The sequence below is a fragment of the Bos javanicus genome, chromosome X, assembly GCF_032452875.1.
Source record: "Bos javanicus breed banteng chromosome X, ARS-OSU_banteng_1.0, whole genome shotgun sequence".
In the NCBI taxonomy this organism is placed as follows: domain Eukaryota; kingdom Metazoa; phylum Chordata; class Mammalia; order Artiodactyla; family Bovidae; genus Bos; species Bos javanicus.
The window spans coordinates 98316256-98338280 of record NC_083897.1 but is presented as its reverse complement, the minus strand read 5'-3'; the positions used below and the strand labels follow the sequence as shown (position 1 = coordinate 98338280).

The 22025-nt window shown below is 39.1% G+C and overlaps 1 protein-coding gene across 4 annotated transcripts in view; it reads right to left on the bottom strand.

Moving 5' to 3' along the window:
- The window catches only part of MTMR8 (myotubularin related protein 8), a 282801-nt gene that overhangs the window by 53776 nt on the left and 207000 nt on the right, over positions 1–22025 (bottom strand). The window contains exon 13 of one of the 4 annotated variants that reach the window (XM_061410320.1): positions 10347–11607. The exons of the other annotated variants lie outside the window; for them this stretch is intronic. Within the exon in view, the coding sequence (XP_061266304.1) occupies positions 11541–11607 (67 nt within the window). The 3' untranslated portion in view covers positions 10347–11540. Of the gene's footprint in view, positions 1–10346; positions 11608–22025 lie in introns of those variants that run through there. 4 annotated transcript variants of the gene reach the window in all.

Here is a 22025-nt window from a genome sequence, read left to right as displayed (position 1 = left end):
TTGACAAACCTTTATCAGAGTCATAAAATGTTAACAGGCCTTCTGGCCAAAAGATGATGTAAATCACCTAAACCATTTGTATACGATAAGTCTGCAGAAAAGAAAAGCCTGGTCTCGATGAGGATCAAAGACTGCTGACTTTGCATGATTTTACACCCCCTATTATCCTCTATGCACAACTTAAGGTATATAAGCTTCCTTTGAAAATAAAGCTATGGGCCTTGCTCAAAGCTTGGTCTCCCCGTGTTGTTCTTTTTTTGTTTCTTTCTCTCTCCTTTTCTTTTCTATTCTTCCTTCAGGACATTTAATTGGAGCACAGGGGCCCTCTGGGACCACTTACTTGCCTGAGCTTCTAAGACCCACTCGAGAAGGTGCCTAAGGTGGGGCACCTTCAGCAATTTGAGAGGGCGCCTGTGGCCTCCATGGTCAGAGCAAACCTGATGTCACAGGTTTTATTGATTTTCCACATAAACCAGTTATAATGAGCCTCTAATCTCTGCTTTGCTATCCTTTAATCGCCAATGTCGTTCTCCTGAGGGAATCCCTGGATCCAACTGGGTCTGGACCCCGGTACTATTGTGGTTTTATTTCCATCTCTACATGTGGGTTGTCCACTGGGGTTTAGCTGCTGAGGCTCTCCTGGAGGGCTTGGGTTTGCCCCTGTGAGGGCCAGCTGTAAAAGTGGTGCAGCTGCTTTGGTCGCAAGGGTTCTGGCAGCACCAGGTACTCAGGGGGTTGGTGGCTAGGGCAGCAGGTAATATAGTACTCTAGAAGAGTATGTATATTGTCACCCTGCTTATTTAACTTGTATGCAGAGTACATTATGAGAAATGCTGGACTGGAAGAAACACAAGCTGGAATCAAGATTGACGGGAGAAATATCAATAACCTCAGATATGCAGATGACACCACCCTTATGGCAGAAAGTGAAGAGGAACTAAAAAGCCTCTTGATGAAAGTGAAAGAGGAGAGTGAAAAAGTTGGCTTAAAGCTCAACATTCAGAAAACGAAGATCATGGCATCTGGTCCCATCACTTCATGGGAAATAGATAGGGAAACAGTGGAAACAGTGTCAGACTTTATTTTTCTGGGCTCCAAAATCACTGTAGATGGTGACTGCAGCCATGAAATTAAAAGACGCTTACTCCTTGGAAGGAAAGTTATGACCAACCTAGATAGCATATTGAAAAGCAGAGACATTACTTTGCCAACAAAGGTCTGTCTAGTCAAGGCTATGGTTTTTCCTGTGGTCATGTATGGATGTGAGAGTTGGACTGTGAAGAAGGCTGAGCGCCGAAGAATTGATGCTTTTGAACTGTGGTGTTGGAGAAGACTCTTGAGAGCCCCTTGGACTGCAAGGAGATCCAACCAGTCCATTCTGAAGGAGATCAGCCCTGGGATTTCTTTGGAGGGAATGATGCTGAAGCTGAAACTCCAGTACTTTGGCCACCTCATGCAAAGAGTTGACTCATTGGAAAAGACTCTGATGCTGGGAGGGATTGGGGGCAGGAGGAGAAGTGGACGACAGAGGATGAGATGGCTGGACGGCTTCATCGACTCGATAGACATGAGTTTGGGTGAGCTCTGGGAGTTGGTGATGGACAGGGAGGCCTGGCGTGCTGCGATTCATGGGGTTGCAAAAAGTTGGACACGACTGAGGGACTGAACTGAACTGAAGTGAGAAGGGTATGGCAACCAGTACTGGGCAATACACTCCAGTATTCTTGCCTGGAGAAACCCCTCTTTGACAGAGAAGCCTGGCAGGCCACAGTCTACAGGGTTGCAAAGAGTCAGACAGGACTGGACTGAAGTGACCCTGCATGCATAAACACAGGACTTTTTTTTTTTTTTTGGTCTGTGGCAGCTCTGCCCCAGCGAGAGTTGAGAGTGAAGGGGGTGCAGCTGCTTGGCTTGTGGGGACCCTGGTGGCGCCAAGTGTTCAGGGACACAGAATGCCTCCACGGCAGGAGGTATGGCCCTATCAGAGTCATTTTTTGAGCCTCTTGTAGCTGGCGATCAGAAGGCCTCTTTGGCCAGTCTTTCTCTATAGCTCTGCCCATTCAGGCACTTAGAGGGATCCCTTGCCTGGGGCCCTTCTCTGTGGTTTGTCATGTCAGGCACATAGATGGGCCCTCCTGACTGGGGTCCTACTCTGTAGATTGGTGCATCAGGCACATAAAGGGGCACCCTGGGTGTGGACTTTCTCTGTTGTTTGGTGTATCAGGCACAAAGAGGGGCCCTCCTGACTGGGGTCTTACTCTGTAGACTGGCACATCAGACACTGAAAGGAGCACCCTGGGTGGGGTCCTACTCCATACTTCAATGCATCAGGTGTTTGATGGGCCAGCCTTTCTACTGTTCAGCTGTTCATACTGGCATGTGTAGAGAGAGAGGCTATGGTGACGGCTCCACCCACTATGCATGACTGAGCAGTATCGCTTTGCTTCCATGGCTGCCTGGCTTTCTTCCACAGGCATTTCCCACCACGATCCCCTCCCTCACATCCCCTCAATCCATCTCTCTGGAGTCAACAGCAGCCCTCACACTGGGATTGCTTCACAATCCCTAAACTCCAGCTCCCAGCTGCTGCCTCTTCCAGGAGACCCGTGTTCCTGTCCGGCATATGTATGGCTGTGGCAAGTACTGTCTGATTCTCATTCCATTTAGGCTGCCACAGATCAGCTGTTTCACTCTAAGCCTTAAATGTTTCTCCTCTGACTCAGACAACTGCCCTGATGTGGGGATTGGACCCCTGTTTCAGTTCCCCCAACAGTAACACTCCTGTTTTTCCCCCTCTTTCCTTCATCCTGCCGAGTTTTGCATGGTTCTATATATTCTTTTCCACTGGTCAAGTACTCCTGTCCACTCTCAGCTGGTGTTCTGCATGCACTTCAGAAGGTGTATTCTTGAAGTATCCATGGAGAGAGACTCCACATCCACCTACTCCTCTGCCATCTTGTTCTCTCCCAGTTGTTTGTTTTTGTGATACAGAGATGTATGAGGTATTTATATATCTTGGAGATCAATTCCTTGTCAGGCACTTTGTTTGCAAATTTTTGTTTTCCCATTTTGTTGGGTTGTATTTTGTTTTGTTTATTGTTTCCTTTGCTGTGCAAAAGCTTTTAAGTTTAATAAGATCCTGTTTGTTTATGCTTGTTTTTATTTTCATTACTCTAGGAAGTGGATCAGAAAAGATATTGCTGTGATTTATGTCAGACAGCATTCTGCCTATGTTTTGTCAAAGGGTTTTTATAGTATACAGCCTTAAATTTAGGTCTTTAATCCATTTTGCTATGACAAACTTAGACAGCATATTAAAAAACAGAGACATCACTTCACTAACAAAGGTCTGTATAGTCAAAGGTATGGTTTTTCCAATAGTCATGTACGGATGTGAGAGCTGGACCATAAAGAAGGCTTAACGCTGAAGAATCAGTGCTTTTGAATTATGGTGCTTGAAAAGACTCTTGAGAGTCCGTTGGAATTCAAGGAGATCAAACCAGTTAATCCTAAAGGAAAGCAACCCTGAATATACATTGGAAATACTGATGCTGAAGCTGAAGTTCCAGCCACCTGATGTGAGGAGCTTACTCATCAGAAAAGACCCTGACGCTGGGAAAGATTAAAGGCAAAAGGAGAAGTGGGTGGCAGAGGATGAGATGGTTAGACAGCATCATTGACTCAATGGATATGAATTTGAGCAAACTCTGCAAGAGAGTGAAGGACAGGGAAGCTTGGCATGCTGCAGTCCATGGAGTCACAAAGAGTTTGACACGACTTGGCAACTGAACAACAATCCATTTTGAGTTTACTGTGTATGGTGTTAATGTTCATCGCTCATTCATGTTCAACTCTTTGCAACCTCATAGACTATAGCCCACCAGGCTCCTTCTGTCCATGGAATTCTCCAGGCAAGAATACTGGAATGGGTAGTCATTTCCTTCTCCAGAAGGGTCATCCTGACCAAGGTATCAAACCAGAGTCTTCTGCATTTCTGGCAGATTCTTTACTGCCTGAGCCACCAAGGGAACCAGAATGTTCTAATTTCATTCTTTTCGATATAGCTATCCAGTTTTCCCAGCACAACTTATTGAAGAGACTGTCTTTTTTCCTTTTTATAATCTTGTTGCTTTTGTCATATTAATAGATTAGCTGACCACAGGTGCATTGGTTTATCTCTGGACTTTTTATCCTGTTCCCTTCATCTATATTTATGTATTTGTGCCATCACAATACTGTTCTGATGACTGTAATTTTGTAATATAGTGTGAAGTCAGGGAACCTGATTCTTCCAAGCTTGTTTTTCTTTCTAAAGATTACATTCAGATATTTGGTGTCTTTTGTGTTTCTCCACAATTAATTTTTTTGTTGTTGTTGTTCTGTGGAATTTGCTCAGTCATGTTCAACTCTGTGACCCCATGGATTGTAGCCCACCAGGCACCTTTGTCCATGGAATTTTCCAGGCAAGAACACTGGTGTGTATTGGCATTCCCTTCTCCAGGGGATCTTCTTGACCCAGGAATTGAACCCGGGTCTCCTGCACTGCAGGCAGATTCTTTACCATCTGAGTCAGAAAAATGCCATTGCTAATTTGATAAGGATTCCATTAAATCTGTTGTGGTTGCTTTGGACAGTACAGTCATTTTGACAATATCGATTCTTTCAATCCAAGAAAGAATGTTATATCTCTCCATTTGTTTGTGTCATCTTTGATTTCTTTCATCAGGATCTTACAGTTTCCAGAGTACAGGTCTTTTGCCTCCTTAGGTAGGTTTTCCCCTAAGTATTTTATTTTAATTTTTTTGATATGACATTAAGTGGGGTTTTTCCCATAATTTCTTTCTGATCTTTTGTTGTTAGTATACAGGAATGCAACAAATTTTGATGTACTAATTTTGTATCCTATAACTTTACCAAATTCATTGATGAGACCTAATAGTCTTCTGGTATCATCTTTATAATATCACATCATCTATGTATAATATGTCATCTGCAAACAGTGACTGTTTTACTTTTTTCCAATTTGGATTCCTTTTATTTCTTTTACTTTTTTGGTTGCCATGGCTAGAACTTCCAAAACTAGTTGTATAAAAATAGCAAGAGTGGATATCTTGGTCTTGTTCCTGATCTTAGTGGGAATGCTTTCAATTTTTCACCATTTGAGTATGATGTTAGCTGTGGGTTTGTCATATATGGCATTTATTATGTTGAGGTAGGTCCCTCTATTCCCACTTTCTGGAGAGTTTTTTTTTTTTTTTTTTTTTTAATCACAAATGGGTATTGAATTTTTTCAAAAGTTTTTCCTGCATCTATTAAGATGGTCATATTGTTTTTAATCTTCAATTGGTTAATGTGGTGTATCACACTTATTGATTTGATGATACTGATGAATCATTACATCACAGGTAAAAACTCCACTTTGATCATGGTGTATGATCCTTTTAATGTATTGTTGGACTCAATTTGCTAATACTTTGTGGTGGATTTTTATGTCTGTGTTCATCAGTGATATTGGCCTTTAATTTTCTTTTCTTTTTTTGTATCTGTTTCTGGTATCAGGGTGATGGTGGTCCTGTGGAATAAGCTTAGTAGTGTTTCTTCCTCTTCAATTTTTGGAAGAGTTTCAGAAGGATATTTGCTAACTCTTCATGTTTGATAGATTTTGCCTTTGAAGTCATCTGGTCCTGGAAATTTGTTTGAAATTTTAAACCACAGCTTCAATTTCAGTACTTGTGATTGGTCTCTCATGTTTTCTATTTCTTACTGGTTCAGTCTTGGAAGTTTTTACATTTCTAAGAATTTGTCCATTTCTTCTGGGTTGTCTGTTTTATTGGCATACAGGTGTTTATAGCAGTCTCTTACGATCTTTTGTATTTCTGTGGTGTCAGCTGTAATTTCTTTTTCACATATAATTCTTGATTTGAGCCATGAACTGTGGCAAACGCAGTGTGGTCCATCCACTGTGAGCACTTCCCACACATGTCAGCGGTATTTGTTTGCAGTGTCCCTCCCTCCATATAACACCACCGAACAAGTGAGCCTAAATAAGTGACCACTTTCGCCCCCTTGTGTCAAGGTAGAAATTAGACACTAAAGAGACTTGCAAACAGAGGATGCCCCCCCACCAAAAAAAAAAAAAAAAAAGAGGGCTGCTATGGAAGTAACTTGTGTATCAGAATAAAACCCTGCATTTAACACTGGAGACTGTGCATTTGAAGGGCACCTATAGACCTTGAGAACAAGTAGAAGCCCAAACAGGGGATTATCTGACACTGAACTGACCCACACTGCCCATAACAGCTCCAGAGAAATTTCTAGGTGTATTTTTACTATTATCACTTTTTAATTTTTAAAAAAACTTAGTTCTTCATTACTTATTTACCTGTCATTTTTATAACCTACTATTACCTTTCAGAAAAACCCTGTTTTTTAAAACAAATTCCATATATATATTTTAAAATTTGGGGGACTGATTATGTTTTGTACTTTTTATATTGTATTTTTGAGAGTCAAACCTCTAACAAATCATCTATATATACTATCTACAGGAGACCCACCTCAAACTTAGGGACACATGCAGACTGAAAGTAAGGGGCTGGAAAAAGACATTTTATGCAAATGGATGCAATACTCATATCAAATAAACTAGACTTTGAAATAAAGACCATGATAAGAGACAAGCACACTACATAATGATCAAAGGATCAATCCAAGAAGAAGATAGCACAAGTATAAATATATATGTACCCAACATAGGAGCACCTCAATACATAAGGCAAATGGTAACAACTAAGAAAGGGGAAATTAACAGTAACACAATAATAGTGGGGGACTTTAATACCCCATTCACACCTATGGATATATCAAATGAACAGAAAATTGGCAAGGAAACACAGGCACTAAATGATACAATGGGCAAGTTAGACCTAATTGATATCTATAGGGCACTTCACCCCAAAACAATGGAATTCACCTTTTTCTTAAGTGCACACAGAACATTCTCCTGGATAGATCACAACCTGGGCTATAAATCTAGTCTTCATAAATTAAAAAAAAAACAAAAACTGAAATCATTTCAAGCATCTTTTCCAATCATAATATGGTAAGACTAGATGTCAACTACAAGGAAAAAAAAAAAACTATTAAAGACACAAACATAAGGAGGGTAAACAACACACTTTTGAATAACCAACAGATCATGGAAGAAATCAAAAAGGAAATAAAAATATACACAGAAAAAATGAAAATGAAAGCACGACAACCCCAACCTATGGGATTCAGTAAAAGCAGTGCTAAGAGGGGGGTTCATAGCAATACAAGCCTACCTTAAGAAACAAGAGAAACATGAAATAAACAACCTAACTTTATACCTAAAGAAACTAGAAAAAGAAGAACCTCGAAGTTAGTAGAAGGAAAGAAATCATAAAACTCAGAGCAGAAATAAGTGAAAAAGAAATGATGTCTCAAGCAAAGAGTATCTTAAAGCATATATATGGAATTTAGACAGATGGTAATGACGACCCTATATGTAAGACAGCAAAAGAGACACAGATATAAAGAACAGACTTTTGGACTATGTGGGAAAAGGTGAGGGTGGGACAGTTTGAGAGAAAAGCATTGAAATTTGTATATTCAGTTCAGTACAGTTCAGTCGCTCAGTCGTGTCCGACTATTTACGACCCCATGAATTGCAGCATGCCAGGTCTCCCTGTCCATCACCAACTCCCAGAGTTCACTCAGACTCACGTACATAGAGTCAGTGATGCCATCCCAGAATCCCTTGCCCCCAATCCCTCCCAGAATCAGAGTCTTTTCCAATGAGTCAACTCTTCCCATGAGGTGGCCAAAGTACTGGAGTTTCAGCTTTAGCATCATTCCCTCCAAAGAAATCCCAGGGCTGATCTCCTTCAGAATGGACTGGTTGGATCTTCCTGCAGTCCAAGGGACTCTCAAGAGTCTTCTCCAACACCACAGTTCAAAAGCATCAATTCTTTGGCGCTCAGCCTTCTTCACAGTCCAACTCTCACATCCATACATGACCACAGGAGAAACCATAGCCTTGACTAGATGGACCTTTGTTGGCAAAGTAATGTCCCTTCTTTTCAATATGCTATCTATGTTGGTCATAACTATTCTTCCAAGGAGGAAGTGTCTTTTAATGTAGGCTGCAGTCACCACCTGCAGTGATTCTGGAGCCCCCAAAACTAAAGTCTGACACTGTTTCCACTGTTTCCCCACCTATTTCCCATGAAGTGATGGGACCAGATGTCATGATCTTCGTTTTCTGAATGTTGAGCTTTAAGCCAACTTTTTCACTCTCCTCTTTCACCTTCATCAAGAGGCTTTTTAGTTCCTCTTCACTTTCTGCCATAAAGGTGGTGTCATCTGCATATCTGAGGTTATTGATATTTCTCCCTGCAATCTTGATTCCAGCTTGTGTTTCGTCTAGCTCAGCATTTCTCATGATGTACTCTGCATAGAAGTTAAATAAGCAGGGTGACAATATACAGCCTTGATGTATTCCTTTTCCTATTTGGAACCAGTCTGTTGTTCCATGTCCTGTTCTAACTGTTGTTTCCTGACCTGCATACAAATTTCTCAAGAGGCAGGTCAGGTGGTCTGGTATTCCCATCTCTTTCAGGATTTTCCACAGTTTATTGGGATCCACACAGTCAAAGGCTTTGGCACAGTCAATAAAGCAGAAAGAGATGTTTTTCTGGAACTCTCTTGCTTTTCTGATGATCCAGCGGATGTTGGCAATTTGGTCTCTGGTTCCTCTGCCTTTTGTAAAACCAGCTTGAACATCTGGAAGTTCACAGTTCTGAAGCAGGGCAAAGACTAATAGAGTTTTGCCAAGAAAATGCACTGGTCATAGCAAACACCCTTTTGCAACAACACAGGAGAAGATTCTACACATGGACATCACCAGATGGTCAACACCAAAATCAGATTGATTCTATTCTTTGCAGCCAAAGATGGAGAAGCTCTATACAGTCAACAAAAACAAGGCCAGGAGCTGACTGTGGCTCAGATCATGAACTCCTTATTGCCAAATTCAGACTGAAATTGAAGAAAGTAGGGAAAACCACTAGACCATTCAGGTATCACCTAAATCAAATCCCTTATGATTATACAGTGGAAGTGAGAAATAGATTTAAGGGACTAGATCTGATGAACTATGGACTAAGGTTCGTGACATTGTACAGGTGACAGCGATCAAGACCATCCCCATGGAAAAGAAATGCAAAAAAGCAAAATGGCTGTCTGGGGAGGCCTTACAAATAGCTGTGAAAAAAGAGAAGTGAAAAGCAAAGGAGAAAAGGAAAGATATAAGCATCTGAATGCAGTGTTTCAAAGAATGGCAAGAAGAGATAAGAAAGCTTTCCTCAGCAATCAATGCAAAGAAATAGAGGAAAACAACAGAATGGGAAGGAATAGAGATCTCTTCAAGAAGATTAGAGATACCAAGGGAACATTTCATGCAAAGATGGGCTCGATAAAGGACGGAAATGGTATGGACCTAACAGAAGCAGAAGACATTATGAAGAGGTGGCAAGAATACAACAGAAGAACTGTACAAAAAAGATCTTCAAAACCCAGATAATCATGATGGTGTGATCACTGACCTAGAGCCAGACATCCTGGAATGGGAAGTCAAGTGGGGCTTAGAAAGCATCACTATGAACAAAGCTAGTGGAGGTGATGGAATTCCAGTTGAGCTATTTCAAATCCTGAAAGATGATGCTGTGAAAGTGCTGCACTCAATATGCCAGCAAATTTGGAAAACTCAGCAGTGGCCACAGGACTGGAAAAGCTCAGTTTTCATTCCAATCACAAAGAAAGGCAATGCCAAAGAATGCCCAAACTACTGCACAATTGCACTCATCTCACACGCTAGTAGAGTAATGCTCAAAATTCTCCAAGCAAGGCTTCAGCAATACGTGAAATTTGTATATTACTGTATGTGAAATCGATGACCAGTGTAAGTTAGATGCATGAAGCAGGGCACTAAAAGCTCCTGCTCTGGGACAACCCAGAAGGATAGGGTGGTGGGGAGTTTGGAGGCGTTTCAAGATGGTCAGACATATGTACAGCCATAGCTGATTCATGTTGATCTATCGCAAAAACTACTACAATACTGTAAAGTAATTAGCCTCCAATGAAAATAAATTAACTAAAAAGGAATAAATTCATAAAAAAAAAACCAAAAAGGAGAGAACATAAGTGTAAAACAACATCAAACCACAAAAAGAAAAACAAAGAAAAAATGAAGAATCAACAGGAAAACAAGTTTTAAATTGGATATATATATATATAAATCCTATATATTAATTATATATAAATCATATCCTATAATATGTTGCCTACAAGAGACCCAATTTAGGGCAAAGGATATGCATAGATAGATATCAAGGGGATGAAAAGGCATATTTCATGGAAACAAACAGAAATGAAAAGAAAGAGGAAGTTGCAATACTCATATCAGACAAAATAGACTTTAAGTTAAACGCTTTATAGAAAGATTAAGAAATACATTGTACAATGATAAAAGCATCAATACTAGAAGAGGGTTTTACAATTGTCAACATATATTCACCTAATATAGAAGAACCCAAATACATAAAACAAATATTAACAGACATAAAGAGAGAAATTGATGGGAATACAATAACATTAGGAAAGTTTAACACTCCACTGAGATCAATGGGCAGATCTTCTAGAGAGCAAATCAATTAGCCAATAGAGATCCTAACTGGTACAATAGAATAGCTACACTTAATTGTCATTTTCAGTATGTGCTAAGTCGCTTCAATCGTGTCCGACTCTGCAATCCTAAGGACTGGAGCCCTCCAGGCTCTTCTGTCCATGGGATTCTCCAGGCAAGAATACTGGAGTAGGTTGCCATTTCCTTCTCCAGGGAAACTTCCTGACCCAGGGATCAAACCCAGGTCTCCTGCATTGCAGGGAGATTGTTTACCAACTGAGCCACTAGGGAAGCTCACTAGGGAAGATGGCAGTGATGGTTGCACAAAAAATATTAGTGTACTAAATGCCTGTGAACTGTACATTGAAAATGGTCAAAATGATACATTTTGTGTTAAGTACAATTTATCACCATTTAAAAAAAAAAAAAAAAGTAAGAAAACCCCAGAAAATCCTACAGGGTCTCAACGGATAAATCTGAGGATTGAAATTTGAGAATAAGTTCTTAAATGGGAACCCCCAAATCACTCCTTTCCTTTCCTCTCCCTGCCATATCCTTTCCATTTCCATGGGATTGTTGGATATTCCTAGTGCAATTGAGTCCAGTTTTTATTTATTTCAAGGCCATACTCAAGAACAGAGCAGAGATTATTTCTGTGAGATTAATGAAAGTATGCAAGGAAAGCTAGCCTTTTAAATTTTTCAGTTGTGCTGTAGGAAAATGGTAGTAGCATTAGTATGAAGGGCTTAAAATAAATATTAACTGCTGTGACTAGAAATAAGTTGTACAAAATTCTTTTAGGGAAAAATAAGCAAACAAAAATCAAACTCACATATTAACTTCTTCTTTTCCAATTTGGATCCCATTTATTTCGTTTTCTTCTCTGATTGCTGGGGCTTGAACTTCCAAAATTATGTTGAATAAAAGTGGAAAGAGTCAATATCTTTTAAATTCCTGATTAGAGGAAATACTTTCATTTTTTCATCATTGATTTATGATGTTAGCTGTGGATTTGTAGGTTTCCTCTATTCCCAATTTCTGAAGAGTTTTGAAGTCATAAATGGTTGTTGAATTTTTTTCAGTTTTATTTATTATTTATTTTTACTTTACACTATTGTATTGTTTTTGCCATACATTGACATGAATCTGCCATGGGTGTACATGTGTTCCCCATCCTGAAACCCCCTCCTATCTCCTTCCCCATCCCATCCTTCTGGGTCATCCCAGTGCACCAGCACTGAGCACCCTGTCTCATGCATCAAACCTGGACTGGCGATTCGTTTCACATGTGATAATTTACATGTTTCAATGCCATTCTCCCATATCATCCCAACCTTTCCCTCTCCCACAGAGTCCAAAAGACTGTACACCTGTGTCTCTTTTGCTGTCTCACATACAGGGTTATAGTTACCATCTTACTAAATTCCATATATATGCGTTAGTATACTGTATTGGTGTTTTTCTTTCTGGCTTACTTCACTCTATATAATAGGCTCCAGTTTCATCCACCTCATTAGAACTAATTCAAATGTATTCTTTTTAATGGCTGAGAAATATTCAGCCCCATTATGTATATGTACCACAGCTTTCTTATCCATTCATCTGCTGATGGACATCTAGGTTGCTTCCATGTCCTGGCTATTATAAACAGTGCTGTGATGAACACTGGGGTACACGTGTCTCTTTCAATTCTGGTCTCCTCAGTGTGTATGCCCAGCAGTGGGATTGCTGGATCGTATGGCAGTTCTATTTCCAGTTTTTAAAGGAATCTCCACCTTGTTCTCCATAGTGGCTGTACTAGTTTGCTATTATTTTCTCCCATTCTGAAGGCTGTATTTTCACCTTGCTTATAGTTTCCTTTGTTGTGCAGAAGCTTTTAATTTTAATTAGGCCCTAATCTACCTGATAAAGAATTCCAAATAATGATGGTGAAAATGATCCAAAACCTTGAAAACAAATTGGAGTTACAGACAAATAGCCTGGAGACAAGGATTGAGAAGATGCAAGAAAGGTTTAACAAAGACATAGAAGAAATAAATAAGAGTCAATATATAATGAATAATGCAATAAATGAGATCAAAACACTCTGGAGGGAACCAACAGTAGAATAACAAAGGCAGAAGATAGGATAAGTGAGGCTGAAGATAGAATGGTAGAAATAAATGAAACAGAGAGGAAAAAAGAATTAAAAGAAATGAGGACAACCTCAGAGCCCTCTGGGACAATGTTAAATGCTCCAACATTCGAATCACAGGAGTCCCAGAAGAAAAGACAAAAAGAAAGACCATGAGAAAATACTTGAGGAGATAATAGTTGAAAACTTCCCTAAAATGGGGAAGGAAATAATAACCCAAGTCCAAGAAACCCAGAGAGTCCAAAACAGGATGAACCCAAGGTGAAACACCTCAAGACACATATTAATCAAATTAACAAAGATCAAACACGAAGAAGAAATATTAAAATCAACAAGGGAAAAACAACAAATAACACACAAGTGGATTCCCATAAGGATAACAGCTCATCTTGCAATAGAAACTCTTCAGGCCAGAAGGGAATGGCAGGACATACTTAAAGTGATGAAAGAGAAAAACTATAACCCAGATTACTGTACCCAGCAAGGATCTGATTCAAATATGAAGGAGAAATCAAAAGCTTTACAGACAAACAAAAGCTGAGAGAATTCAGCACCACCAAACCAGCTCTCCAACAAATGCTAAAGGATCTTCTCTAGACAGGAAACACAGAAAGGGTGTATAAACTCGAAACCAAAACAACAAAGTAAATGGCAGTGGGATCATACTTATCAGTAACTACCTTAAATGTAAATGGGTTGAATACACCAACCAAAAGACAAGGCCTGGCTGAATGGATACAAAAACAAGACCTCTATGTTGTCTACAAGAGACTCACCTCAAAACAAGGGACACATACAGACTGAAAGTGAAGGGCTGGAAAAAGATATTCCATGCAAATAGAGACCAAAAGAAAGCAGGAGTAGCAATACTCATATTAGATAAAATAGACTTTAAAACAAAAGCTGTGAAAAGAGTCAAAGATGGACCCTACATAATGATCAAAGGATCAATCCAAGAAGAAGATATAACAATTATACATAAATATGCACTGAACATAGGGGCACCACAATATGTAAGGCAAATGCTAACAAGTATGAAAGGCAAAATTAACAATAACCCAGTAACAGTGGGAGACTTTAATACCCCACTCACACCCATGGATAGATCAACTAAACAGAAAATTAACAAGGAAACACAAACTTTAAATGATACAATGGACCATTTAGACCTAATTGATATCTATAGGACATTTCACCCCAAAACAATGAATTTCACCTTTTTCTCAAGAGTACAAAGAATCTTCTCTAGGATAGATCACATCCTGGGCCATAAATCTATCCTTGGTAAATTCAAAAAAATCAAAATCATTCCAAGCATCTTTTCTGACCACAATGCAGTAAGATTAGATGTCAATTACAGGAGAAAAACTATTAAAAATGCCAACATATGGAGGCTGCAAAACACGCTGCTGAATAACCAACAAATCACAGAAGAAATCAAAAAAGAAATCAAAATATGCATAGAAATGAATCAAAATGAAAACACAACAACTCAAAAACCTATGAGACACTGTAAAAACAGTGCTAAGGGGAAGGTTCATAGCAATACAGGCTTACCTCAGGAAAGAAGAAAAAAGTCAAATAAATAACATAACTCTACACCTAAAGCAACTAGAAAAGAAAGAAATGAAGAACCCCAGCATTAGTAGAAGGAAAGAAATCTTAAAAATTAGGGCAGAAATAAATGCAAAATAAACAAATGAGACCATAGCAAAAATCAACAAAGCCAAAAGCTGGTTCTTTTTCAAGATAAATAAAATTGACAGACCATTATCTAGACTCATCAAGCAACAAAGGGAGAAGAATCAAATCAACAAAATTAGAAATGAAAATGGAGAGATCACAACAGACAATACACAAATACAAAGGATCATAAGAGACTATCATCAGCAACTATATGCAAATAAAATGGACAATTTGGAAGAAATGGACAAATTCTTAGAAAAGTACAACTTTCCAAAACTGAACCAGGAAGAAATAGAAAATCTTAACAGACCCATCACAAGCACGGAAAATGAAAATGTAATCAGAAATCTTCCAGCAAACAAAATCCCAGGACCAGATGGCTTCACAGCTGAATTCTACCAAAAATTGAGAGAAGAGCTAACACCTATCCTACTCAAACTCTTCCAGAACTTTGCAGAGGAAGGTAAACTTCCAAACTCATTCTATGAGGCCACCATCACCCTAATACCAAAACCTGACAAAGATGCTACAAAAAAAGAAAACTACAGGCCAATATCACTGATGCACATAGATGCAAAAATCCTTAACAAAATTCTAGCAATCAGAATCCAACAACATATTAAAAAGATCATACACCATGACCAAGTGGGCTTTATCCCAGGGATGCAAGGATTCTTCAATATCCATAAATCAATCAATGTAATACACCACATTAACAAGTTGAAAAATAAAATCCATATGATTATCTGAATAGATGCAGATAAAGCCTTTGACAAAACTCAATATCCATTTATGATAAAAACTCTCCAGAAAGCAGGAATAGAAGGAACATACCTCAACATAATAAAAGCTACATATGACAAACCCGCAACAAACATTATCCTCAGTGGTGAAAATTGAAAGCATTTCCCCTAAAGTCAGGAATAAGACAAGGGTGCTCACTCTCACCACTACTTTTCAACATAGTTTTGGAAGTTTTGGCCACAGTAATCAGAGCAGAAAAAGAAACAGAAGGAATCCAGATTGGAAAAGAAGAAGTAAAACTCTAACTGTTTGCAGATGACATGATCCTCTACATAGAAAACCCTAAAGACTCCACCAGAAAATTACTAGAGCTAATCAATGAATATACTGAAGTTGCGGGATACAAAATCAACACACAGAAATCCGTTGCATTCCTATACACTAACAATGAGAAAACAGAAAGGGAAATTAAGGAAACAATTCCATTCACCATTGCAACGAAAAGAATAAAATACTTAGGAATATATCTACCTAAAGAAACAAAAGACCTATATATAGAAAACTATAAAACACTGGTGAAAGAAATCAAAGAGGACACAAATAGAGGGAGAAATATACCATGTTCATGGATCAGAAAAATGAAAATATTGAAAATAAGTATACTACCCAAAGCAACCTATAGATTCAATGCCTATCAAGCTACCAATGGTATTTTTTCACAGAACTAGAACAAATAATTTCACAATTTGTATGGAAATACAAAAAACCTCGAGTAGCCAAAGCAATCTTGAGAAAGAAGAATGGAACTGGAAGAATCCACCTGCCTGACTTCAGGCTCTACTACAAAGCCACAGTCATCAAGACAGTATGGTACTGCCACAAAGACAGAAATATAGATAAATGGAACAAAATAGAAAGCCCAGAGATAAATCCACGCACCTATGGACACCTTATCTTTGACAAACGAAGCAAGAATATACAATGGAGAAAAGATAATCTGTTTAAAAAGTGGTGCTGGGAGGGAGGCGCCAAGATGGCGGAGGAGTAGGACGGGGAGAACACTTTCTCCCCCACAAATTCATCAAAAGAGCATTTAAACGTCGAGTAAATTCCACAAAACAACTTCTGAATGCCGGCAGAGGACATCAGGCACCCAGAAAAGCAACCCAACTCTTCGAAAGGAGGTAGGAAAAAATATTAAAAACAAAAAAAGAGATACAAAAGAGGGAGGGACGGAGTTCCGTCCCGGGAAGGGAATCTTAAAAAGAGAGAAGTTTCCAAACATCAGGAAACCTTCTCACTGCCGAATCTGTGCCGAGCTTTGGAAGCACAGAGGGCAACATAACAGGGAGAAAAAATAAATAAACAATTTAAAACTCGCAGATTGCGAGCCCTACAGTAACTCCCCCAGCAGAGAAGCAGCGCAGACGCCTGCATCCGCCATTAGCAAACCGGGGCTGGGCAGGGAGGCGCGGCGTGGGCTGCATCGCTGAGAGTAAGAATCTGGCCTGAATACCCTGAGCGCTATCTGAGTGAAATAATTTGGGCTAGCAAACCAGACTGTGGGATACCTACCACGCGAAAAGCCAGCCCTAACCTAAGACCGCCAGGCCCGCGCACGAAACAAAGGACTGAACAGAGATAGCCGGCTGCAGACCTTCCCCCTCCGGTGACAGGCAGCCAGAGCCGGAAGGGGGCAATCGCAGCCCCAGAGAGACATTATCTATAAAATTGTAAGCAGGCTTCTTTGCTAACTAAAACTTCTTGGGGGTCTGGACGGTCAACATCTGCCTGAGAAGGTGCGCCGGTTTTACATCCAGATAACCGAGTGGCGGGGAGGCGATAAGTCGCAGCATTGGCGCTCGCCTGGGAAGAGCAAATTGGCGCTCGGACCTGGGAAGAGCACAAAACGCAGGCCCAACTGAGTCTGCGCCTCTGAGGACTACCCGAGTGCCTGAACCTGAGCGGCTTGGACCTGGGAGGTGCATGCAGCCCAGGGCCAGCCTCGGATTGTTCCCGGCGGAACAACCTAGAGTCCAAGCAGTGTGGACAGGGAGGCTACACGCGCCGTGAGCGGGGGCAGACCCAGGGTGGCTGAGGCACTGCGAGCCCACGCCAGTGTTATTTGTTTGCAGCATCCCTCCCTCCCTCCCCACAGCGCGACTGAACAAGTAAGCCTAAAAAAAAAAAAAAAAGTGTCCTCCACCGTGTCCTTTGAGTCAGGGCGGAAACCAGATACTGAAGAGACTAGCAAACAGAAGAAGATATAACAGAGGGAAACGCCTTGGAAGCTACAGGCAATAGATCAAAACCCTGTGGTTACTACGGACTACATAGGAAGGGGCCTATAGATCTTGAGAAATATAAATCTGACCAAGGAACTAGCCAAAAATGAACTGAACCCACAACACCCACCAAAAAAAACCCAAAAAAGTCCTAGATATATTTTTATTATTTTTACGATCATTCTTTCTTTTTTTTTTTTAATTAAAAAAAAAAAATTCTAAGTCCTCTATTGTTCCTTTAATTTTCACTTTTATAACCTATTACTTTGCAAAAAAAAAAAAAAGACCCTATTTTTTTCTTCTTCAGCAAACTTCATATATATATATTTTATAATTTTTTGACCTTGTTTTTTTTTTTTTTTTGTTTTTGTTTTTTTCTTCTTTTCTTTAACATTGTATTTTTGAAATTCCAAACTCTACTCTAGATTTTTAATTTTCGCTTTTTGGTATATGTTATCAATTTTGTACCTATAGTTTTTTTTTTATATAATTTCTGTGACTATTTTATTTTTTTCTTCTTCTCTGTTTCTTTCTCTTCTTCTTTTATATAACATTGTATACCTGAAATTCCAAACGTTACTCTAGATTTTTAATTTATGCTTTCTGGTATTTGATATCAATTTTGTACCTGTATTTTCTTTATAATTTTTGTGACATTGTTCGTATTTGTTTGTTTGTTTTCTCTCTTTATTTTTCTTCTTCTTTTTTTTTTTTTTTTAACATTGTATTTTTGAAATTCCAAACTCTACTCTAGATTTTGAATTTTTGCTTTCTGGTATTAGTTATCAATTTTGTACCTGTACTTTCTTTATAATTTTCACGACCTTGTTTGTTTTTGTTTGTTCGTTTTTTCTCTCTTTCTTTTCCTTCTTCTTTTCTTTAACATCGTATTTTTGAAATTCCAAACTCTACTCTAGATTTTTAATTTTCGCTTTCTGGTATTAGTTATCAATTTTGTACCTGTACTTTCTTCATAATTTTCGCGACCTTGTTTGTTTTTGTTTGTTCGTTCTTTCTCTCTTTCTTTTCCTTCTTCTTTTCTTTAACGTCGTATTTTTGAAATTCCAAACTCTACTCTAGATTTTTAATTTTTGCTTTTATGTATTTGTTACCAATTTTGTACCTTTAAGGACCCAATCTTCAGGACCCATTTTTCACTAGGGAGTGAGATCACTGGCTTGACTGCTCTCTCTCCCTTTGGACCCTCCTTTTTCTCCACCAGGTCGCCTGTGTCTCCTCCCTAACCCCTCTCTACTCTACCCAACTCTGTGAATTTCTGTGTGTTCCAGACGGTGGAGAACACTTAGGGAACTGATTACTGGCTGGATCTGTCTCCCTCCTTTTCATTGCCCCCTTTTATCCTTCTGGCCACCTCTGTTACCTTCCTCCTTCTTCTCTTCTCTGTATAACCCCGTGAACATCTCTGAGTGGTCCAGTTGTGGAGTGCACATAAGGAAGTGACTACTGGCTAGCCCACTCTCTCCACTATTGATTCACCTCATCTCATTTGGGTCACCTCTAACTCCCTCCTCCCTCTTCTCTTCTCCATGTAACCCTGTGAACCTCTCTGAGTGACCCTCACTGTAGAGAAACTTATCATCTTTAATGTAGATGTTTTATCAATGGTGTTGTATAGAAGGAGAAGTTTTGAAACTACTGTAAAAATAAGACCGATAATCGGAAGCAGGAGACTTAAGTCCAAACCCTGACTCCAGGGAACCCCTGACTCCAAGGAACATTCATTGACAGGAGCTCATCAAATGCCTCCATACCGACACTGAAACCAAGCACCACACAAGGGCCAATAAGTTCCAGGGCAAGACATACCAAGCAAATTCTCCAGCAACAAAGGAACACAGCCCTGAGCTTCAAGATACAGGCTGCCCAAAGTCACCCCAAAACTATAGACATCTCATAACTCATTACTGGACATTTCATTGCACTCCAGAGAGAAGAAATACAGCTCCACCCACCAGAACACCGACACAAGCTTCCCTAACCAGGAAACCTTGACAAGCCACCTGTACAAACCCACACACAGTGAGGAAACGCCACAATAAAGAGAACTCCACAAACTGCCAGAATACAGAAAGGACACCCCAAACTCAGCAATTTAAACAAGATGAAGAGACAGAGGAATACTCAGCAGATAAAGGAACAGGATAAATGCCCACCAAACCAAACAAAAGAGGAAGAGATAGGGAATCTACCTGATAAAAAATTCCGAATAATGATAGTGAAATTGATCCAAAATCTTGAAACTAAAATGGAATCACAGATAAATAGCCTGGAGACAAGGATTGAGAAGATGCAAGAAAGGTTTAACAAGGACCTAGAAGAAATAAAAAAGAGTCAATATATAATGAATAATGCAATAAGTGAAATTAAAAACACTCTGGAGGCAACAAATAGTAGAATAACAGAGGCAGAAGACAGGATTAGTGAATTAGAAGATAGAATGGTAGAAATAAATGAATCGGAGAGGATAAAAGAAAAACGAATTAAAAGAAATGAGGACAATCTCAGAGACCTCCAGGACAATATTAAACGCTACAACATTCGAATCATAGGGGTTCCAGAAGAAGAAGACAAAAAGAAAGACCATGAGAAAATACTTGAGGAGATAATAGTGGAAAACTTCCCTAAAATGGGGAAGGAAATAATCACCCAAGTCCAAGAAACCCAGAGAGTCCCAAACAGGATAAACCCAAGGAGAAACACCCCAAGACACATATTAATCAAATTAACAAAGATCAAACACAAAGAACAAATATTAAAAGCAGCAAGGGAAAAACAACAAATAACACACAAGGGAATTCCCATAAGGATAACAGCTGATCTTTCAATAGAAACTCTTCAAGCCAGGAGGGAATGGCAAGACATACTTAAAATGATGAAAGAAAATAACCTACAGCCCAGATTATTGTACCCAGCAAGGATCTCATTCAAGTATGAAGGAGAAATCAAAAGCTTTTCAGACAAGCAAAAGCTGAGAGAATTCTGCACCACCAAACCAGCTCTCCAACAAATACTAAAGGATATTCTCTAGACAGGAAACACAAAAACGGTGTATAAACTCGAACCCAAAACAATAAAGTAAATGGCAACGGGAACATACTTATCAGTAATTACCTTAAATGTAAATGGGTTGAATGCCCCAACCAAAAGACAAAGACTGGCTGAATGGATACAAAAACAAGACCCCTACATATGTTGTCTACAAGAGACCCACCTCAAAATAGGGGACACATACAGACTGAAAGTGAAGGGCTGGAAAAAGATTTTCCATGCAAATAGGGACCAAAAGAAAGCAGGAGTAGCAATACTCATATCAGATAAAATAGACTTTAAAACAAAGGCTGTGAAAAGAGACAAAGAAGGTCACTACATAAAAAGTGGTGCTGGGAAAACTGGTCAACCACTTGTAAAAGAATGAAACTAGAACACTTAACAGCATACACAAAAATAAACTCAAAATGGATTAAAGATCTAAACGTAAGACCAGAAACTATAAAACTCCTAGAGGAGAACATAGGCAAAACACTCTCTGACAGAAACCACAGCAGGATCCTCTATGACCCACCTCCCAGAATATTGGAAATAAAAGCAAAAATAAACAAATGGGTATTGAATTTTGAAAAAAGTTTATTCTGCATCTATTGAGATGATCATATGGATTTTATTCTTCAATTGGCTAATGCAGTGTATCACACTGTTCTTTTGGCAGATATTGAAAAATCCTAGCATCCCTGGGAAAAATCCCCCTCATTCATGATATGTGATCCTTTTAATATATTGTTGGATTTGATTTCCTAGTATTTTGTTAAGGATTTTTCGACTATGTTCATCAGTGATATTGGCCTTAATTTTCTTTTCTTGTAGTATCTCTGCTTGGTTTTGGTATCAGGGTGACGGTGGTCTAATAGAATGAGTTTGGAAGTGTTCTTTCCTCTACCAGTTTTTGGAAGGGTTTCAGAAGGACAGATGTTAACTCTTTTATTTGATAGAATTCACCTATGAAGCCATCTGGTCCTGGATTTTGGTTTGTTGGGAGTTTTAAAATCAATTTGATTCAATTTTAAGATTCAATTTCAAAGCTTGCAATTGATCTCTTCATATTTTCTGCTTCTTTCTGCTTCAGTCTTGGGAAATTGTACATTTCTGAGAATTTGTCAATTTCTTCTAGGTTGTCTATTTTATTGACAGAGAGATGTCTGAAGTAGTCTTTTATGACCCTTTCTATTTGTGTGGTGTCAGTTGTAACTTCTCATTTTTCATTTCTAATTTCATTGATTTGAGTCCTCTCCCTTTTTTTCTTGATGAGACTGGCTAAAGGTTTATCAATTTTACCTTTTCAAAGAACCAGCTTTTAGTTTCGATGATCTTTTCATTTGTTTTCTTTGTCTCTATTTCATTTATTTCTGCTTTGATCTGTTCGAGTTTTATAAAATTATTTTAGGGAAAAAATAAC